The 22865-nt window shown below is 38.2% G+C and overlaps 1 protein-coding gene across 3 annotated transcripts in view; it reads left to right on the top strand.

Annotated features, from left to right (window-relative positions):
* The window catches only part of BRWD3 (bromodomain and WD repeat domain containing 3), a 92660-nt gene that overhangs the window by 3574 nt on the left and 66221 nt on the right, over nt 1-22865 (top strand). For all 3 annotated transcript variants that reach the window (XM_034780888.1, XM_034780887.1, XM_034780889.1), the window contains exons 5-8: nt 5283-5433; nt 8463-8561; nt 18699-18859; nt 21686-21907. In XM_034780888.1, coding sequence (XP_034636779.1) covers nt 5283-5433; nt 8463-8561; nt 18699-18859; nt 21686-21907 — 633 coding nt within the window. The remainder of the gene's footprint in view (nt 1-5282; nt 5434-8462; nt 8562-18698; nt 18860-21685; nt 21908-22865) is intronic.

The raw sequence follows: 22865 nt of genomic DNA, 5'->3' as shown, positions 1-22865 counted from the left end.
TCTGTTATGTCTGCCTTCATGTTGTTCATTTTCTTTCCTGCTAGCCTTTTCTATCAGTTCCCAGAATAAAGCTTTATCTCACCTGAGGATGTTGGAGGAATGGCTTTTCTCCAGCCATCATCATTCAGGGTTTGATATACGTGATGTCTGGATTCTTGAATGTATGTGACTATGTATATTTGGACTACTTGTCTGGCCTCAAGTGTTATGGGGGGAGTCAGACATTTGAAGGTATTGTGCAGAACAATGCCACCATCATGAGGTGCCCAGATCACGATGAAATTCATTTTAATAGTCTTTCTTGAAAATGTAATTGGGGATCTTGGAGATGCAGTTACCACTCCTTACCAATCACTTACACACTGAGTTAAAAACCTCTCTTTAAAAGGTTGCAGCATCACCACTCCTTCATGCTGATGCCAATATTGATAACCTAGAGAAGGCAGATAGGTGAATTGCAAAGGAAGAACTTTTATTTTTGCTTGTTCCTATGGTGTATAAAGAGAGGCCTCTTCTATTTTTTCTTTTTTTCCTGTCTTTTCCAAATCTTAAAAAAAAAAGACTAGCAAGTCTTGATTTCCCTCGTTCTTGCTGCAGGATTCTCTAGCGATCTTGTCCCTAATTTGAATAGAGAAGGGGTTGTTATACATCTTTCACAAAAGAAGCTTTTCTCCTAAATGATAGTCAGGAGCTTGAATTCAACAGGTTTTAACAAACTCAGTGTTTTATACAGTCTGACTAAATATTTGGCTTTTGGGAAGTGACTAGGGATATATCTAAAAACCTGCTTTGTAGACTTTCCCTCTGTTTATAATTTTGTTTTTAACGGTAGCCGTAAGCAATTTTTAAAAGTACATTTTAAAAACAGGGGTTTCTTTGTTGAATTTTAGAAAAAAAGTTGCCCTCTGATTCTGTATAATTAACAATGAGAATATAATTAACAGGGATAAGAGAACTCTGGTTAATTCTTGCCTCCAATCTGCTCAAACCTGTGTGTTCTATCCAAAATCTTCTGAATTTCTGTGAAGATTTCTCTGTGTTTCTATTCTGTTTGGACCTGGTCTTGTACTTAAATGTCAGATAATATGGGACATAAGAAGAGTCATTTAAAATGTGCTTAAGGGCAAATAAGAATTTTAAACATACTTACTGAACAAACAACTGTAGAGATTTCTGGCCAAGTGTGTATGTGTATTACTCTTCGTTGAAAAGATGGGGGCGGGGGAAACAAGTGCTGTGACTAATGCCGTGCATCTGCTTGCATATGCAACATGAGCAACTAAGTAAACTCTAGCAGGGATAGTCAATAGGCGGATTGTGGGCCAAATCTGGACCACCAGGCACTTTTGAACGGACCCCGAAATCTTTTTATTTACTTATAATTAGAGTTGTGGGTTTTTTTTTCTTTCCTCTGGAGTGTGGACCTTGATTATATCTTGACCAAGAAATTTGGACCTTGACAAAAAATAATTTGCTACCCCACTCTAAACGCTTGCCTTCACTAGACTTTTTTTTAACCTTGAACTATTGATAGCCAATGAATTTTTGAGCTACCTCTGGTGTGTTTGTAAAGGCTAATGTGGATGCTCCCATGTGTTTGTTACAGCTTGTGTCTACCCTAGCCTTCAGAAACACTCAACGTGCTTAGAGTTCATTGACAATCAATAATTTGAAGTTTGGATCGGGGGGAGGTCTAGTGAACACACCTGCTTGGCAGTTGTGCAGGCTAATTATCTCAGCTGGCTTGCCTCTAGCTCACTACTTTTACAGGTTTTGTTCGTTGCGTTTAAAATGGATTGGCTATGTCCTAGTTTCTGATGTGCTGTCTTATTTCATTAGGCCCATCTTGGTCTGTCTGCTGAAGATGCGTACATGGTTTCCTGGGTTCTCTGAGATCTACTGATTTTGGGTACTGATCCTGCAGTCTGATCGATGTAGGCATTAATTCAGTGGGACTTCATACCAATGAAAGGCTCTGCCAGTATGGATCAGATTGTAGGACTGGGTCCCAAGTTCTTACCTTGTCTATCTAAGTTACTTAAAAGTAGTTGTGAGATTGTGGCGCCATTATTGATTGATATTGTCAATGCCAGCTCTAGCAAGGGAGAAGGTATTGGAAATCCTTGTACATAAGTCAGTTTGCCTCATCTCAAAAAACAACATTGCTTGATAATAGGGTCTTGTGATCCATTCTCAAACCTTTTATTTTTAGAGAAGGTAATTGTGTGGATGGTGGCTTTTCAGCCACGGGTGCATTTGAACACCAGTGACATCCTGGGTGAGTTCCAGATTCTGAACTTCCTTGTGAGCTGAAACTCCACTCATCAGGGTCTTGAGTAACTTCCTGCTTACCTTATATAACGGTCAGTTATCTATTTGGGTCCTTCTGGACTTGGTTGCTTTTTGATACGGTTGACCATTGGCTGTTGCTTTGGCAGCTGAGGGAAACTGGGTTTGGGTGAAAGTCATATCTAGAGGGGAGAAATCTATCGTTGATGACAACTGTCCGTCCACAAGGAATTTGGTATGCAGGGTGTCTCAAGATGCTATGCTATCTCCTTATTAAATTCATATGAGACTGGTGACATCACTTCAAAGAAGAAAGTGGGATCTGATCAATATACTAATGAGATGTAAGTTATTAGTTCCTGCACCACAACTCCACAAAGTCAGGCTCTAATATGAATGAGTTTGCCAAATGGATATGTTGGAGCTATCTACTCTCCATCTCTGGGAAGAAAGAAGTCTTGCTTGTGGATAAAAGCTGTCATGAAGACTCATTTTCTTTCTTTCACATTTATTGAGGGGCCTATTTTACAGACAGTGAGCAATGTTAAGAAATTAGTCACTTTTGACTTACTTGTTCTGCTAAGGGTCACCATAATACAATATACTCTTGTGATTGTGAGCCTTGATAGTTGAAGCTTCCTTCTAGCACTGGTTACAGCTGCTCTTCTTCATTGCTTGCAGCAACTTGTTTGCTGACTAGTTTGGGCAATCATGGTCATATTACATTCACACAGTGTTCTTCATGTTGGCTGCTTATGAAGTGACAGATTCACTTTAATCAGTTCTGTTTGCTCTTTAAATCCTTAAGTGTATTGGCTGTGGCTATATTGATGACCTCTTCCATGAGCCTCATCTTGCTATTAAATCCAGAATCTTTGGGAGAGCTCAGCATTATTGGAATTATTGTTGGTTTCTCTGAGTGCTACTTTTCCTTTTGAGAAGCAATGGTTGCTCAGGTGGCACTGAAGGGCCTTATTTTCTGATCCCTCTCATAGTTGAATGAGAAACATTTTATTTGCTTTTAATCAAGTATAACGTATTTGTCGTTAGAAAATCCTCCTTTTTCATTGGCCTGTGGATGTTACTTGTGGAAGTGTATTGTAGAGGATGTGACTTATGTTGTTGTGCCAGGATAATACCACTGCTATTGACCATTTTGAATCCTAATGTCGTAATAATCCACTTGACAAACTACTCAGGTTGGAATGCGAGTGCTCTGTGCGTGCATATCGCTTCTTTGCAATGGATGCAATGCCAGAACTTCTGACCATTCTTTAGTAATAAGTAGTTAGGTCTGCTGTTTGGTGAAATGGAAAGACAGATTACAATATAGCAGGACAAGGTGAGTGAGATAATACTTTTTATTGACTTGACTTCTCTTGGTGTGAGAAACAAACTTTCGAGGTTACACAGAGCTCTTCTTCCATAGACTCATTTTAGCTGATGAAAATTTCTTCATTGCATCAGAGCATGTGGGATATAACCTATATATGCTTGCAGTGTTATAGTAGTACTGTTGGTCCCAGGATGTTAGTGAGATGAGGTGGGTGAAGTGATATCTTTTATTAGACCAACTTCTGTTGGTGAAAGAGAGAAGCTTACACAGAGCTCTTTTTCAGGCCTGGGAAAGGTACTCAGAGCGTAAAATAGCTATTAGTGATACAGTATATTTTCAGTATGCAATTATGAATGTTCCCTTGATGTTGACCATAAAAAGGAGGTGGAAGCAACTGTGTGTTCTGTGTTGGAAGAACAATTTAAATTGAAAATTTTAACACTGAAATTTATTAGAAATAGCCAAAAAAAAACTGGCTTAGGAAATTTCAGATGGCCAGCTGCTACTTGCTTGCTATTCATACTGGCTAATGAAGAAGCGATTTGCTTGTTTTTGTATTGGGAAATAGGCTATCATTATCTAGGAAAGGGCAATACTGAAGAAGAATGCAGACCATTTTCTTATGATGGGAGACTTGAATCTTACACCCTGTGGGTATGGAGTAAGTTCAGTTAATGTCAGGTCTTAATGGCACCCATTCACAACAGCTAAAAACTGAGCAGACAGACCTTTGCAGCTACTGTAATGTTTTCAGGTTTTTTCCTCCACCCCCTATTGTTTAGGTTTTAAATGGAACATGTTTGTAACAACAGTATGGGGTTAAAATATCTGGCAAGTGAGGAAGGCCATAGTTTCTTAGGCCTTGGCTACACTGGCAATTCACAGTGCTGCACTTGCTGTGCTCAGGGGTGTGAAAAAACACCCCCCCTGAGCGCAGCGAGTGCAGCGCTGTAAAGCGCCAGTGTAATCAGCGCCTGCAGCGCTGCACGCTCGCTCGCAGCACTGCAAGCTATTCCCCTCGGAGAGGTGGAGTACTTGCAGCGGCAGCGCTGTGAATCTGCGAGTGTAGCCAAGCTGAGTAGTAGATACTTTATGTGAAAAGAATAAACTGGTGTGGTGAGATAGAAAATGATTCCCCAAACTGCCCTCTGCTTACTCAAAGTACTCCATTGAAAACACTGAGGTTTGGGGGATTTATGTTTCTTCCTCTCTGGCTTTCAGAATTTCAAAGTCATCATGTAATACTTGAAACTATAATACAAGCTGTTGAGTTGGCTATTGGCATGACCTTACTGGTCAATTTTCTTAATGTCCAATGTATTTACAGGATTCTGTTAGATATACTGTGTATTCAACCACAAAAGCTTATGCTGCAATACGTCTGGTAGTCTGTAAGGTGCCACAAGACTCTTTGTTGCTTTTTACAGATCCAGACTAACGTGGCTACCCCTCTGATACTTAGATATACTGGGTATAATTCATATTGAGTTTTAAAATAAACTGTTTTTGCTTGTCTGTGTACTTAGATATTTAAATATGAACTGAATAAATGTTAAATGAAAAAAGCTCAGATGAAGAGGAAAGAAATATTTTTTTTCTACTCTTACCTCCAATTTAAGGAAAAATTAAAATGGTGTGTGGTGTTTCATGTGTTTAGGTGGCAGCCAATACACACATCCCTCCAGACTATCTTCTGAAAATCTGTGAGAGAATTGGACCCCTCTTAGACAAAGAGATCCCACAGAGTGTTCTTGGAGTGCAGACTTTACTAGGTGTAGGACGGCAATCTTTGCTAAGGGCAGCAAAAGGTAAGATTTAAAGTCCACGTAATCACAACTAATTTAAACAGTTAAAAGATACTTTGCATTAAATATTAATCATTCTTAAGTTTGGTGTCTGAGGCGTTTGCATACTTGTGTGAGCACTCCTCATGCTACTTTCCATGGTCAGTTTATAATAATTATAATTATATAATAATTAATGGAGATATCCCATCTCCTAGAACTGGAAGGGACCTTGAAAGGTCATCGAGTCCAGCCCCCTGCCTTCACTGTACTGATTTTGCCCCAGATCCCCAAGTGGCCCCCTCAAGGATTAAACTCACAACCCTGGGTTTAGCAGGCCAATGCTCAAACCACTGAGCTATCCCTCCCAGTTTCTATGTTCTAGTTACAGAATTGCTAAAACACAATCACTAGGAGAAAGTTGGGCCTTCTCTAAGGCCAGGATTACGCTAGAAACGGTTTGCTGGTACAGTATAGCTATAATGGCAAACCATCCAAGTGTAGATGCAGCTTATACTGGCAAAAAAGTGCATTCACTGATGAGGCTTATGTTGATTCTAGAAGCAAAATATACTGTACTGGCAAAAGCCTTTTTATACCAATATAGCTGTGTTTACACTTGGAGTTCTGACAGTACAATGTTGCAAAAAACCCATTGCCCCTAAACAGCACCTGCAAAAGGCGCACTGGCCTGAGGCTATGTCTACAGTAGCACTTTTGTCGGTCAGGGGTGTGGAAAAAACCCTCCTCCCAACCGACATAAGTTTCACCAACAAAAGCGCCAGTGTAGACAGCACTGTGTTGGCGTAGAGCGGCTTAAATGGGAGATTTTATAGGAGTGCAGCTGCAGCAGTACATCTGTGCCACTGTAAGGTCTGTAGTGTAGACGTAGCCTAAAGTTGGTAGGAGGTGTAGAAAAGGGATGTGTGCAATATCCAAACTGGACATAGGGGCCATTGCTTTCCTTGTAAGCCATCAGCTACTGTTATCCTGAGGAATGGGAGTCTTGAGATGTTGCCAGCAATTTAATTATATCCCAGACTTTAGGTTACTTTAATATGTTGTGAAAAAAAACAAACCATAAACTTCGCATCCAAACCCCACCATATACTTGTAAATTTAAGGTGCTATAGTTCAACATACAATAACCTATGAGATAGAGCTTTTCTTGGGAGAGGATACACATTGCCACTCAGCACTATGCAGTCATCCCAAGCAAGTGTCCATAAAACCTTTATTCCATACCAGCTTTTAGTCTGTCTATGTGTATGTGGGATAGAAAAATTATTTTAGAAATATTCAGTTATTTTAAAAGATGTTGCTGAAACAGTGTTTAGTATCCCTGTTCATGTAAAACTAGGTAGTTAGTTTTGAATGTACATTGCTAGATACTTTACTTTGAATGTAACTATGTAACACTTAGAAGGAGAAGAAATGAATAAATGTAAGACAGCTGTAAAAATAACATGTAATACCTTTTTCTTATATCTAAAAATGTCATAAAACTTGAAGAGCTGTATCTGTTCCTACAAGGGAGTGCTGGGTCCCACTGGGAAGCTGGAAGTCTCCTCTTTCATTTGGATGTTGTGCCTGAGGGTAGCCCTGCTAAACCATGGGATATTACTTGAAAATTGTGCCATTTTTAGGTACAGAAAAGCTTAATTTTGCCTGATGTGAGCCCTTGGCAGGTGTAATGTGATGGAGAAATTCCATACTTATAGGGAGAAGAAGAAAACATTTCTGTGGCAGATTGATAAAACAAACAAAAAAACAATGGCTGTTTGCAAACCCCTATTCCAGTTTAAATGTTAGAATAAATCCCAGGGCAGATGATTACTGGGCAGAGCTCAGATGAGTCAGTCAGAGATATAGGATAACTTGAAGATCAGTGTGATGAATTTGTATGTATTTGACTTTCTGTATAGAGAAAGTATATTGGCCTTGTGCCGCTTGGTGGGTAAACAGTATCTTTGTTCTAAGAAGTAGTTGTTCTTTCCAGAATGACACTTTTATGGATCTTTTAAAGTTGCACTTGAGTAGTCTAGATAGTGACAGAAAATAGAGAGCTCACACCTTTGTTCTAGAAAGCTTAAGTTGCACTTCTATATATAAGTATTACAATAAGAGAAAGCTATAGTAGAATTTGGGTTGTACTTAAATATTCCATCAGGGTTTTGCCTGGATTTGGACACTCCGTGTTCATAGATTCAATGGTGATGCATGAGTCCATCCGTCAGTGGCATTAGCCTTCTGCTCCATAGCCCTTCCTCATCATAGAAGATCATTTCTCTCCTTCCAGATGGCCGCTAATGGAAAATGCCCAGCTCTGATTTCCGAGGCACTTTGAGTAGGCTCAGAAAACGCACTATTGTTTCCATTAGAGGGAAGGCTGTCTCAGGCCAACTGGCAGCAAAGTAGCTGGAGAACCTTAAAAGAAAATGGCCTTAATTTTAAAAACAATGTTTTAAAAGAGAGAATGTGGAAAGCATATTACCACCAATTAAAGGAAACCAGATTTATTAAAACAAAAATCTTACTCACTCCCATCCCAAGTATAAAGTATTTGTGTGTACTGTCTCCCAAATGTATAATACACTGGGACTTTCTTAATGCAAATTAAGATGAAAAGTTGAGATTTTTAATTTTTAGTGTTCCTTCCTCATGTGAAGTTTATGAAATGTTGTTATTACACTGGTAATTACATGTACTCCTACACTCTCGCAGTTCCCCCCCCCCCATCAAATTTAGACTTTCTAAACCTGAAAAGCCAAATAAATAAAGAGAGAATTTGAAAATGTTTCTAAGACTTTATCACATAGTAAATACAAATCAGAGGTTCGTTATCATTAGTTTGTCTGAAATCTGACTCTTTAAAATGATTCAGCTGCATTTTATGAAAACTGTGATTCTCTGTAGCCAGGACATACTAGAAAGTAAAGGGCTGCTGAGTTTTTGGTGTTATCAGTATTTGGACAAATAGGTCAGTTGAATGCAGAACCCACCTCTGCAGCTTTTTTATTTTTTTTGATCAACTGTTAATTTCATTGATCTAGACTGCAGGCATACGCTATGGAAGGGATCTGCATTTGCAGCTCTTCACAGAGGCCGACCTCCCGAACTACCTGTAAATTATGGGAAGCCACCAAATGTGGGTAAGTAATATCCCATTAAAATATAAAGTGTTTTGAATTTTATTCGTATCTTTATTAGCTTTTTCAATTGAAACTTTTGTTATTAATCCAGATGCTACTTTAGGTTTTCATTTACATTTTTTGATGAGTTTCAAGATGAACTCATCCCCAAAGCTTTTAATTTATTCTACAAGTGTTTTGCTTCTTCCATAAGACTTTTTCATATGCTCTCTTGCTTTCTCATTTTTAAATCTGTGTGTGCATGCGTGCATGCCTATATATACATAAATTATATTATTGCCCCTCTGCCAAGTGGTGGTGGATGTCAGAGCCTGACTTGTGAGCATCCCTTTGGAGGAGAAATCAGTGATATGAAATCTGGATATGTTCTTGTTTATTTAACCTATATATGACAGTCTTTTCAACAGAGTTGGTCAAAAACAGCATACAGGCAATTCCTTCTTCCAGGAATCTCAGCCAAAACACCAGTGCTTGGTTCTTGGGGAACACTTCTGCCTCAAGGATTGATTAGAGAGATTAAGACAGAGCGAACTGCTTGTCACAGCTCCCTCAAAAAGAAATTGAATCAGAAAACTAAGAACCCAAGCGCATTGTGTCAGTCTGAACAGCGCACACATGTTAAGGAAAAATAACTTGTAAGACTATGTATAATAGCACCAACTGGTGATTCCCACCATAACTATAAGACATGTAGGCATGGAACTGTTTAAGCTCTTTTCTACATCAGAGTGCTTTATTAGGTATACAGCTATAGTTATATTGGTATATTTCCCTCCCCCGCCCCCCCAGTAAAGATGCTTTCATTCTGATATAAACATTCCTTTTGTTGGTTTAGTACAAACGCCTTCCCAAGTGATTTAAAATAAACTAAAATAACAAAAGGAATGCTTATACCAATACAAACCCTAATGTGGACACTCTTATTGTGATATAACTACATGGATTTACATTCACCATTAGTCTGTGCTGAAAAAAAAACTCCTGTAGACAAGGGCTAGAACTTAAACTAGCCATTGTTACAGCAAAGAAACCAACTTGATGGCTTGCCGGGGGACAAGCAGCTGCCCTCTGCATACACCTTCTTTGTTATTTTATTATTTTATTTTTTAGATGGGCACACACATGCACACTTTTTTGTTGTCTACTGAGGAATCTGTTTGCTGTCACCCTCGCTTCTCTCAAATAGAGCAAGTTGACAAATGAAACAGGGAAGACTTTCTAAGTTTCTTTAGCATCCAGTCCAATTATTGTTGTTAATTTAAAATATCCACAAAAAAAATGAGTTTTTTCTTTTTTGTCTCTTTCTTCCTGCTATCTCTGCCTTAGCCTTTTTGGAAATTTTCCCCTTCACCTTCTTAGTGGGTTTCTCTATCCTCTACCCAAAGCTAGGGTCCAAAGCTAGGACCCTCCCATCTGGGATTATTTTGATTTTCTTCTTCATGTTGAGGATGCTTATTTTTTTGTTCCTACTGTCCCCATTCCATTTTTTGTGTTTCTGGTCTCAGTCTCAACCTTTTTCCTCCTTTATTTCCTAAAATCAACATTTGCTGGGAATGAAACTAACACAACTTACTTGGTTCAGCATTGTGACCGAAACCCCTCAGTGTCACTCTGCACAAGATGTGTGTTACATAAGTAACAGAATGACAGAATAGTAGTAATAATGAGACAAGGCAGTGAGGTGATATCTTGTATTGGACCAACTTCTGTTGGTGGGAGAGCGAGAGATGCTTTCGAGTTTACACTTGAAGAAGAGCTCTGTGTAAACTTGAAAGCTTCTCTCTCACCAACAGAAGTTGGTCCAATACAAGATATCACCTCACCGCCTTGTCTCTCTAATATCCTGACAAATAATATGCAACAATGTAACACTTGTAAATTTTCCTTCTGTTGGCTAATAACTCATGTGATCCTGATAGTTAGAGGTCACAAAGGGATTATGGCTTTGTATTACATGATTACTTCTCTCCATTTATTCTTTTAAACTAGCCTAGTAATGATAAAGCAACAGTTGTGTTAATGGTCTGATCTTAATCATTAACATACAACTTTTATTGATGGAAATAGAAGTTATACATATGTAAAGGATTCTGGATCACAACCTTAATTAGGTGATTCAGCCAATCAAAATACAGCTTGTTTTGGATAATTTGTATTACCATTCATTAACTATAGTTAGGCTCAAAAGTTTGATCTGTTTTTTTCATGGCTATTATGTGAAAGAACTATATGTTACCTCTGTGACATAACAGTTGTAAAATGACTTTACGATGGTAAAGAGCAGAATAGTTTTCTGTTTTTTATGGTTAATAATTCTTTGCATCCTTACTGCTTCATCTCTTGTCACTTCTGAACCCACCAAGATAAAACTGTGATGGTAGAAGCAGCTGTTATGTACATTTGTATTTATTGTATAAATATTAATATGTATGGTTACAACTTAAAAGGTCTTTTCTGCTTTCCATATATATGCATAACTGCTGTTAGGGGAGACAGGAAACTTAGTGTACAGGTATATGTAAAAAACACACTCCCTAAAACTTGGTTATAGTTGAACTATATGGTCACTTTGGGATATGATTTCACAACAATTCCTGATCCTTCCATTTCTGAACTGTTGTCCGAAGTCTCCTCTTGTATATAATAGGTTGTCTTGGGTATGATAGGCTGTAAGGTTTTTAAAGATGTCTTATTGTATGTTTGTTAAGTACCAAGCAAACTTATAATGCTGTTCTCGGAGCATTCATTGAGTAATCTGCCATTCTTAATATTTAAATAGTTAAAAATTTTGTTGCTTAGAAGGCAAGATAAGTGTCAGTGTTACATACTTTGTAGAATGGGTTAAATTCTGGTAAACAAGTAGGTTAATATTTTAAACCAGAAATGTTAAACTCCTGATTGCCACTGTGACAGGTGGAGATGCTGCAGAATAAACATTTCATCTTAAAATTAACAAATTCCCCTTTCCCTCCACATCCTCTATTTTTTTATATATATAATATGAACTCATGTATTTCTGTCTTAGACAGCGGGAAACAGCTCAAAGTGAACTGGGGTACTTCACAGATCTTTTAAATAATAAGTTAATTCTGAAGCCTAATGTTGCTTTCAGTGTCATTTTTCCAGTAACATAGGCACATAATTGTTTGGTTTGTTTATGAAATTATTGTGGTTGTGCATACAAGTGATTTACACTCAAAGATAGATAAATAAGCAAAGGGCAGAAATAGCAGGTGTAAAAGTGTCTGATATTTTTCCCTGAGTAATATTGACTTCAGTAGTAATTTAACTAAGGACTTGAGTATGCAAAATTTTACTAACCGATATGATGCTACTTCTATTGGACTGCTCATGGTTATCTCCTCATCCTTAGGTTGTGTGCTGCACAGCACCTAGATCCTTTCCCTCCAGGTCAGGGGATCTGTGGGGAGTGAGGAATGATCATCATTTCCTCCCCCTCCAACAAACACTCAACCTACAACTAGGAGAGCTTGGGGAGGAAATGCAGTAAGAGTACTGGTATGCAGTGCAGTTGTGTGCTTCTACACAGACTGAGTGTGTTAGGAAACTCTTTGGGACAGGAGGAGGATGTGTCTGGGGAAACTACCTATCCATAAAAGAAGAACTTTGTCATATCAATGACTATGAAGGCTACAATGCTCTATTCTTACAGAAGCTGTGCCAAGTTCAGCTCCTTTTTTTGGCCATATGCACAGTCCACAAAAATATTTTATAAATATTTCACTATACAAATAATGTACTGAAGGCAATTATTCCCCAACTCAGAGCCCAATTCCCTTGTGTGTGTTGTTCCTAGTCTTCTTGCTAAATCAGGCCTTCTGATTGTGCTAGCTAGCCATGCAGGTTTCATGTCTCCATATACAACTCCATATGCCCAGATTATGAAATTACAGTGCTTACATGAAAAGAATAAATATTAATGTGGTGACAAAGCACCACACCTAGTATCGGAGACATGTGTATATGGTGCTGACATTGGCGTTCATGTTCTGTGGCTCACGTTTTCAGTTCTCCACCCATAAGGAAGGGATCTAAAGTAGTTCAAGCATTTGTACAATTGAGCAACTGTTTCTCTGTTTTCAGATTTTTGTGTTTCAGCCGTTAACTCTCAATTTCTTGGGTGTGTATTTTTTTTTAAATTGTGTTTTATTTAAATAACATGCTTGTTGGGAATTTTACACTTAAGTTACTAATGTGTGTTCATGGCTTGGACTCTAGTTTACGTATTTGTCTGGGAATTGGAGTAATGTAAGAATGTGTGTGTGTGTGTGTGTGTGTATATATATATATATATATATATATATATATATATATATATATATATGCATTGAGGGGGGTGGAGCTAGCTGTCAGGGAAAAGCAGGAGAACAGTCACACCTAAAGCATGCTCCTCTAGTTTATAGACAGATTTTTCAGATGGAAAGTTCATCCAAAGTTAATGCTGTTCCTTGATAAGGTGAGGAGGGTTAATATACCCTTTGGATCAGGGAATTCAGTGCCAGCACAGCTAGCTCTACGGCTGTGCAGCCTTTGGATGGGAGAGGAGAGCTAGGACATTCAACAGATGGGTTGGCTTCCCCTTGGGATGTCCCAACATCTATGAGTTGGAGTATAAATTCTCCATGGATCTACAAGCTTCATGCACAAGGGAAGATGCATTCTGGATTCCTGCTCTGAGAGAAGAATCCTCTCCTTCCTGAGGGGAGAATAACTCAGGTTATCTGTGGCATTAAACAATTGATATTTTTGGGAGCATGGATCCCAATGTGTAAATTAATATTATGGCTGCAAATGGCAGTAAATAACAAGAAGATTTGCTGGCACTTATATGTCTAAGTGATGAATCATTTAAGCAGCTAGAAATTAAGCTCTTGCCCAAGAAGAACACTCTAAGGATGCACTTTTTTTTTAAAAGGGTGAACTGGATGTGCTTATGTTCTGTCCATCATGCCATCTGCAGTTAGAGAGAGCCCATCCTATGAGGGGGTTGCTACATGGAAATACAGTTTAAAAAGGTCCTCCCAGGAGAAAATAATTGTGGTCAGATAGACTATTTGGCTGCTGTTATGCCCAATGTAGCATGAAGTAAAGCAACTAGTGAAATATGTTGCTAAAATTTCTTAGGGCTGGCTTGTTGCTAATTCTCTGTGTGGGAATCCCAGTTTTAAAGTTTTAGGCATTATGAGCACAATAACATCATTGTACTAAAGGAACTAGCCTTCAGAAAGGCTTTTTGGAGAGTTTGTGTTTGCGCATGCGTGCAATTCCTTGTTATATCTAAACTTGTTTTAATCTTCCACTGAAAGATGTGAGAGCTGGGATTGCATATTTTTGTTTGCAATGTATCTGAAAGCAGTAATTCACTGAAATATAAGAATATAGAAAACCAATCGCAGCCTAATTTTTGTGTGTGTGGTATGCATTTGTTAATGTTGGCTGCTTTTTAAAAAAAAAATGGGAATCCAGTGTGCGAACGCTTCAAATTTGCTAACCATCTTCTTTTTGCTTAATGGTACAATATTACTTGATATTTCTTTAGCTCTTTCTATTCAAAGATATCCAAGCACTCTACAAACATGAATATATTTAAGTTTTATAATCATCCACTTAAAGTAGGGAAGTAATAGTATCTCCATTTTACACATGTAGGAAGTGGATGCAGAGAGAAGTTAAAGGGGCTTTCACATGGTCAAGGTGTGAGCCAATTGCAAACCTGAGAATAACCCTAGGATTATAAACGTGGAGCTAGATACCAGATTGCCATTGACTTTCAATTGGAGTTTTTTGTGTTTTTGAAAATTTCCCTGATGTTGTATATCGCAAATGTGGAGGAGGGGAGGGAATGGTGCTAACATTTTCAAAACAAGTCACATAGATGCTTTTGAAAATTTTAGCCTAACAAAATAAACCATATACTACTTTTCTTAAAATAGGGTTTCTGGTGTATTTAATTTTAAAATTAATAACACAGTGAGAAAAGGGTTGTGGAATTTACAGTACAGGGAAGATGGTGTTTTTTAGCATATTTTGACATGTATGTGAACCTTCCTGGTTCATGCTACTCTTAAATCTTTTAAACATTTATGTTCCAAAACCAAAACTCTGGTGCAAAGCTGTTTGAAATTGCTAAAGGGCAAATACGTTGTTGCCTATTGTATCATTTACAAAACCCAAGCACTGCAAAGCAGTAAGAGTGGTCGAGGTTAAAGGACTACACCTTTATACTGTTATGACTGTGTCCACACTAGGGGGTTGTACTGCTTTGACTATATAGGTTTAGAAACTGATCTAGTTAAAATAGTACAAAAACTGTGTGTAGGCCAGCCCTTCCTATGTATGTACAGAACCTAGCCCAATAGAACCTCTATGCACTACTGTAATGGGGAAAAAAGATACACGAATAGTTAAGGACATAATTCTTACACTGCCTACATAATAAACACAATGTTCTCAGGGACAGTTAAATGGAAAATATCAGTTAATATTTTGGCATAGTACTAACTGTTTCCTGAGAAGAAAGTTGAATATACATTTTAATAGGAAAAGTGTAAGTTGATGGACGGTAAAATTATGTTACTTATATTGTGGACTTCTATTTGAGGCTGATCACTACGTGTAATGTGCACTTACTGTAGATAACTCTGAAATAAAATGAAATACCATTTTTCATTACTAATGTCAAACACTACTCATCTGGAAAAAAATTGTGTATGATATGAAATAAGTATTTCTTTATACTTGAAAACAATGTTTTTGTTGTCTGGGCAGTTTATCTTTATTACCTTGCTTCTATGTGCTTGGGACTTGTAAATGATGTGATAGGTGTGTATATATATTGTTGTATGCAGTGTTGTTGTAGCTGTGTTGGTCCCAGAATGTATAGAGAGACAAGGTGGGTGAGGAATATCTTTTATTGGACCAACGAGTCAGTTGGCAACCTTAATTGGCTTCTGAAATGATGTGTCCCCTCCACACACACACCCTCAGGTTTCATAAAAAACCTTCATAATCTTTTGTGTATGTAGCTAAAGGATGATAACATTAAAAACAAATTATAAATGGGACAAACAGTTCACCAGATTATTAAACTAAAGGAGTGAGAGGTGCTAATAGTGGCTACAGAGGAGACCTTCGTCCTTCAACGTTCAGTTGATAAGATAAGCTTAAATTCATAGGATATGTCTACGCTGCAATTAAAAACCCACGGCTGGCTCATGCCAGCTGATGCAGGCTCATAGGGCTCATGTTAAGAGGAGGTTTCATTGCAGTGTAGACATTTGGGCTTGGGCTCTGGCAGCCTCCCACCTTGCAGTGTCCTAGAGCTCAGGCTCTAGCCTGCGCCCGAACATCTACACTGCAATTAAACAGCCCCTTAGCATGAGCCAGCTGATACAGGCCAGCCATGGGTTTTTAATTGCATTGTAGACCATAGATTCCAAGGCTGGAAGGGACCGCTGTGATCATCTAGTCTGACGTCCTATATAATACAGGCCTTAAACTCCCCCAAAATAATTAGTAGAGCATATCTTTTAGAAAAACATACAATCTTGATTTTAAAAATTGTCAGTGATGGCGAATTCACCTCAGCGCTTGGTAAATTTGTTCTAGTGGTTAATTAAAGTCACTGTTAAAAATGTGTGTGTCTTATTTCCAATCTGATTTTTCTAGCTTTAACTTCCAGCCATTGGATCATGTTATGCCTTTCTCTGCTAGTTTAAAAACCCATTGTCAAATATTTACTCCCTGTGTAAATACTTATAGACTGTAATCAAGTCCCCCTCCTTCTCCCCCCCCCCCCCAAGCTCCTTGAGTCTGTCACTATAAGGCACGTTTTCTAATCATTTAATTATTTTCATGGCTGTTCTCTGAACCCTCTCCAATTTATCCACATCATTCTTGAATTGTGAACACCAGAACTGGACATAGTATTCTAGCAGTAGTCACACCATTACCAAATACAGGGGTAAAATAACCTCTCTACTTCTACTTGAGATTCACCTGTTTATGCATCCTTTTGGCCACAGCGTCCTGTTGGGAGGTCTTTACAAAGCCATTAGCCATGTATGCACAACAAAACCCTATCGATGCTGTGATAACCAGACCTTTAGTTGGTATAAGTTTGCCTATGCTGATAGACACCAATTGAGTATAGGGTCCTGAATGTTGGTTTAGAAAATATACTGAAAACAATAGCAAATAAAGCACCAAACCCAGGATTGGAACTCTGATCACTGTTTGATTCTACAGCCAGTGCCTGTTCTATTAGGCCACAGTGCTTCCTAGCCAAGTCACTCACCCTCTTGTTCCTTAGTTACCTCATTGGGGGGGGTGGGGGAGGGAGAGGGGAGCCTAATAATAGTGCTTTTTATTTATTTAGCATTTTATGTACATAGAACTTGCGGTACTCTACCAAAGTGTTATTAGTTGGTCTAAAAAAAGATTTTAAGTAATTTTGTGTGAGAGGCCCTGATCTAGGGCAGTGGCTCCCAACCTTTCCAGACTACTGTATCCCTTTCAGGTGTCTGATTTGACTTGCATACCTCAAGTTTCAACGTATTTAAATAACTACTTGCTCACAAAATCAGACATAAAAATACAAAAGTGTTGCAGCACACTATTACTGAAAAATTGCTTACTTTCTCATTTTTACCATATAATTATAAAATAAATCAATTGGAATATAAATATTGTACCTACATTTCAGAGTATAGTATATGAAGCAGTATAAACAAGTCATTGTCTACATGAAATTTTAGTTTGTACTGACTTTAATGCTTTTTATGTAGCCTGTTGTAACTAGGCAAATATCCTGATGAATTGGATGTATCCCCTGAAAGATCTCTGAATATCCCCAGGGGTACGTGTACCTCTGGTTGAGAACCACTGATCTAGGGGATAGGCTGTGGGGCTAATGCCTCTTAGATCAGGGCTATGTTCTCAGTTGCACCACAGATTTCCCATGTCGTCTTTTTTTTTTTTTTTTTTTCTCAAGTCACTTAAGGAAACTGACAACAGAGATTCCATCTGGAAAATGGCCCCATGCTCCTTCTCTGTAGGCTGTGGGGAATGTATGTGGAGAAACCATTTTATTGGGTCCTGGAGGTAGCTCTTTTCACTTGTGAAAAGTAGCCCAAGCCCGTTCAGAGGGTAATCATAGTATTCTCTATCACCATATTCTTTTATTCTCCATCATGTACTTCAATTACATCAAATCATACCTTATTTTTAAATAATGGCACCCACTTTGAAAATTATTTCTTGCTACTGTTTTAGTGTTTGTGTTAAAAGCGATTTATTGAATGTGGTAATTTTAAAAATAGGAGCATCCATTCTGCTTCAAGGTGGTAGCTTCTTAAAATGTGCAAGAGAGACATTGTAAGTGCTCCCGTTTGCACATGTACAAAGATCACTTTTGCACTTTTTGTTGATCTTCAGGAATTTTTCTCTTATCTACAGAATGTAAGTTAAGGGTTGGGAAATTCTCCCTGTGTTTGTTGCTTTAGTGTTGTTCATTTTTATTGATGTATTACATGTTCAGTTGCCTACAGCGTTAAACACAGATGCTTCATTTTTTACCATTGACCCTTTCTTATTCTTCTCAGAAAGCCAATGGTGGTGATACAACTAAAAATTTATCTTAAGTTCCTCCTTCCAGTTCTCCACTTTTCGTTTATCTGGGTTTGATTTTGTTCATTCTTATTTCTCTTTGCTATTTCTGTATGATTAATTTTTGCTTAATAACACAACTAAGCTGTTTCTTAGAAGGATGGTTAAATATGAGAAGCATAGAAAGGATTGTAGCTATGGTCTGCAGCTCCCCCCCCCCCCCCCCCCCCCGGTGGTCTGATTAAAAAGACACTGACTTTATTTTTATTTTTTTGCCTTAATTTTTGCCAGTGCGAGCTGTTGTTCTTATTATTTGCATTGGCATAACCCTCGGAAGCCTCAATCAGGATTGGGGTTCCATAGTACTAGATGATGTACAGATATGTGTAAGAAATGGGAGAGTCGGTCTTAAAAAGCTGTAGAATCATACTTTCCTACTAAATGTGATATATTTAAATGATAACCGAGGCCAAACAAGGTCTTAGGAGATGATTATGTATTTTTTTCCAGTAAATATAATTTCTGCCAAGCAATTAACTGGATATGGACGCTTCAACCATTTGTTCCCATCATCCAACTATCAACATATGAAGATGCACAAGAGGATTCTGGGGCACTTATCATCTGTATATTGTGTAGCATTTGACCGCAGTGGGAGACGAATTTTCACAGTGAGTTTAAAAATTGTAATATCTTGGATCACTGAATGTTTGTTTTTAATATTTTTTTCTCTTGATGCCCTAAACAGCTCTTCCTGGCTTACAAAGAATGAACATGTCATCCAGGAAGAAATAAAAACAAAGGTTATGAAAGGCTTAGAAATTCAGCTCTTTCTGCACTACCTCTCCCAGAATTTCCACCTTCCCAAGCGCAGAGTCTGTGTAGTATTCTTGTTTTTTCTTTGTAGTTTTTAGAACAGCTCACCGCATCAGTGGACAGGCAACTGAAACTATTAGGCAACTATCCACTTCCCCACATAGAACTATAGGAGAGTTGTTTACTGCTCAAAGCTCTGTGGCTTGTATCAGTAAATATGTGTTATGTTTATAAGCTTTCTTGCTCAGTGGTGCCAGATTCCTGTGATATTCTGGGGTTTGGAAATACTTCAGATGCGTCTTACTTGAGTGAGTCTGGTTTGTTTTTAAACCGTCCACAGAAGTCCCTCACTAGCCTGCATTTTGCTAAGCTACACGCTTTGAAAAACTGGCAGTCTTTCCCTTATCTCTTATTAAAAACTAGATAGCAGATGCTGTAGTGAGGTCTCTTATTACTAAAGTTTCATTATTAAGATTATCTACTTCTTAAAAAATAAAAACTACTCATACATTTATTAGCATAGTATGAAGTATAAAAAATAAAACTAAACTGCAGCTGTCAAAATAAGTGAACTAAATATATTTTGTGATGTTATTCCTTGCCTTTTATTGTGTGTATTCACTTACTAATCCACAAGAGTTGCTAATTCACAGTTTATCTTGCAGTTGTAAATCTGAATTTGTGAGGTTTTTAATTGTACTTCCATGTTCAAAGGCAGCTTTTTTCCCCACCATAGAAAAAACATATAGGTTATCAATACAAACCCTTCTGTTTTTATTTTAATCTTCTTTGTCTTTTATGCCTGTATTCCCAGCAACAATTACATGCAGTCATGTAACACATTTATCTCTGAAATTGTATTCACTTAAGTGGAATTAAATGTAAATCCCCATTACACTTCACATTATATTCAATTGTGCTAGCATATTGGGTTACACTTTTAAAAATGTACTGGCAAGATTCTCTCCTGTGCTGAGCAGAGCTTTGGGGAGGCAGAGCCAACCTAGATCCAAAACAGTAATGCCCAGCAGAGAATTCCCCTGTACCAGGGGACTTTTCTGATGGGTATTACGTCTGGATCAGGGGTCGGTAACGTTTGGCACGCAGCTCGCCAGGGTGCTTACCCTGGTGAGCCGCGTGCCGAACGTTGCCGACTCCTGGTCTACATTATGCTATCTGAGTGGTTTACAGGGCCATAAACTCTGTTGAGCCCTAAGTGTTTGGTTGTGTTACAGGTTCTATTACAGGGTGTTTTTACACTAAAAAAAAAAAAAAAATCAAATCTTGTAGTCAGTATAATATGTAACGGTATTCCTTTAATCTGGGTAAAAAGGTGTTTAACAAATTCAGTTTACCTGGGATTCTCTGTACTTGCATGTCAGAAGGATGAAAAAGAAGAGAAATCCTATTCATACTACCTTAATGACCAAATTCAGTCCCGATGAGCAGCCTTTTCTCCATTAGTTTTCATGGAACTACACCTGCTTATGCTAATACTGCATTTGGGCCATTATTTTGAAGTGTGTATGTGTAAAATGTGTCATCTGGGGTGATGTGGTTTGGATAAAGGCTTCATTGGCATGAAATTGGGATGGCTATGTCATTCCTGGATGGTGAGGCCATGAGCATGTTGTGTTGTCATAAAACCTTTTGTAGCACACAACACTAACCTATATTAATCTCTTTAAAAGAGTTTTTAAAACATCATGTTGTAGCGTGGCTTTTTTGTATCATTGCATCTCTAAATCCTGGTGCCTCAGTTATTACTAGTCCAATTATACTCAATTCAGGGAGAGCCAGAGAACCATTTTAAAACCAACCAAACAAAAACCACCTCCCAACCTTAAATGCTTTTCTGTATATTAAAATGTCATGATTTTAAAGTCCACAACTTCTATCAGAACTAGAAGTGGGTGCTGGAATATCCTCTTTTACGTGTTTGAAGCTCTTTTTCTACTGTTTGGAGGTGTGTGCAATATTGTTGGTCCTGTTTACAGAAGAGCTGAATGTCTGTCGCTCCAGCTAGTCAGTGTAAACTGTAGGTGTTCCATGACATTGTTGTGTATCGAAAAGCTATCAGAGGCTCAGGGCTGAGTCTTATCCCAAGACCTTGGTTGGTGAAATTTGGTTGGAGAAATTCCACATTTGAAGTTTCATTTAAAAATATTGAAGGTGTATGAAACAGCTCAAAGGTTGGAATGTTAGAATAATAAATCCTGGTAGGGATGGATTATTGATCAGAGCTCCCCTTAGACAAATGTATTTATTACGTAGCTCTGAAACTTCATGTGGGTCTTTAGTCTATCAGATACGGATCATTTCCACAAATGTGATGTGTATATGATTTTATTTATATAGAATAAAATGAGTTGAAAATATGTGGTAGGTTCCTATATGTACCTCAGTTATTGCTGACCTGATCATATTGCAGAAGGTAATATTAACATTAGTAGTCTCCCCTTTGTGTTCCATGTTCAGATATTTTTGTCACTTTAGATATTTCTTAAAGTCCTGATCCTGCAAAGGCATCCACGAGCTTAGACTCGTATGTTCGTTGGAGCCCTCTTGTAGTCATTTCTTGCAGTCATGGCCCAGCGACTGTTGTGTTTTGTTTTGGATTCTCATCTGTCTAAAATATGTGGAAATGTCTTTGCCTAATCTTTGTGTCTGTGTAATATTAGGGCTCAGATGATTGTTTGGTGAAAATTTGGGCTACAGATGATGGTCGTCTGCTCTCAACGTTGCGAGGACACTCAGCTGAAATTTCTGACATGGCTGTTAACTATGAAAACACATTGCTGGCTGCAGGCAGCTGTGATAAGGTAGTCAGAGTATGGTGTCTTCGAACCTGTGCACCAGTTGCAGTGCTGCAGGGCCATTCAGCTTCCATTACGTCCATACAGGTAAGGGATAACACTTGCTCCAGATTCCCAAGTGTCTTTTAAAATGGTGGGGAAGGGTGTGGAGTAACAATGGGAATCAGACCTTTCACATCTAAGTCGGCAGTTCAGATCTGCCTCAGCTTGACAGTGACCTAAAGTTGTTGGCATGTAACCACTTTTCTGTGACTTGTGTAAAATCCATTGATTGGAGTAGTTCCTAGTGATCAGGTATCTAAAGGCTGTCATCACAACTGTCACCCTTTCGGCAGTCTGCAGAGAGGGCTGTGACTGAACGGACGCTTTACTTTTTCAAAAAATATCTGTTTGCTAAAAGCTTTTTATTGCAGATCACTTGCATTTGATTTGCATATGTCTTAATCTAAACTTCAGGAAGCTGTGCTGGAAACTGTGGCATGTGTAGACAGAGGGCAGTATAATTGCAATGGTGTGGCACATGCAAGTGTGGATAAGGGGCAAAACTGAAATAGCATGGTCACTGTGTGTAAACTGCTCTAGTAGTACTTACGCTGTTACATCCTCCGTTACGTTACCAGCAGTTCCATTCTATAGTGGCAGTGTAGTCTGTAATAGCCGATGAAATCATGTTACATTGTTGTAGTTGGCACCATGTTTAAACCAAGTTCAAACACAGTTCCCTAATATGGGAGGAGGCACAGTGCAGACTGAGCCTTCTGTTACTGGGTTATAAATGGAAACAACTAATTTACACTGATACAATTTCATGTAGGTGGATGTTGAAAGGAGCACATCCATATGAACACATAATTTGAAAACTAGAATTCATTCAGGAGTTTATTCAGTAACTGTTGGATGAATCAGTACTCTGTGTCCAAGGAAAGTCAGTTTTACTTCCGAGTTAATGGTTTTCATTTAAAATTTTTGACTTTTTTCGCCATGTTATAATGAATCATAAAATGTGTAGCTTCTTTGGAGGTTTATATACATGTGCAGAATGCAA

This window comes from Trachemys scripta, chromosome 9, assembly GCF_013100865.1.
Source record: "Trachemys scripta elegans isolate TJP31775 chromosome 9, CAS_Tse_1.0, whole genome shotgun sequence".
NCBI lineage: Eukaryota > Metazoa > Chordata > Testudines > Emydidae > Trachemys > Trachemys scripta.
The sequence above is the reverse complement of the archived record's forward strand: the minus strand, read 5'-3'. Positions and strand labels throughout refer to the sequence as shown.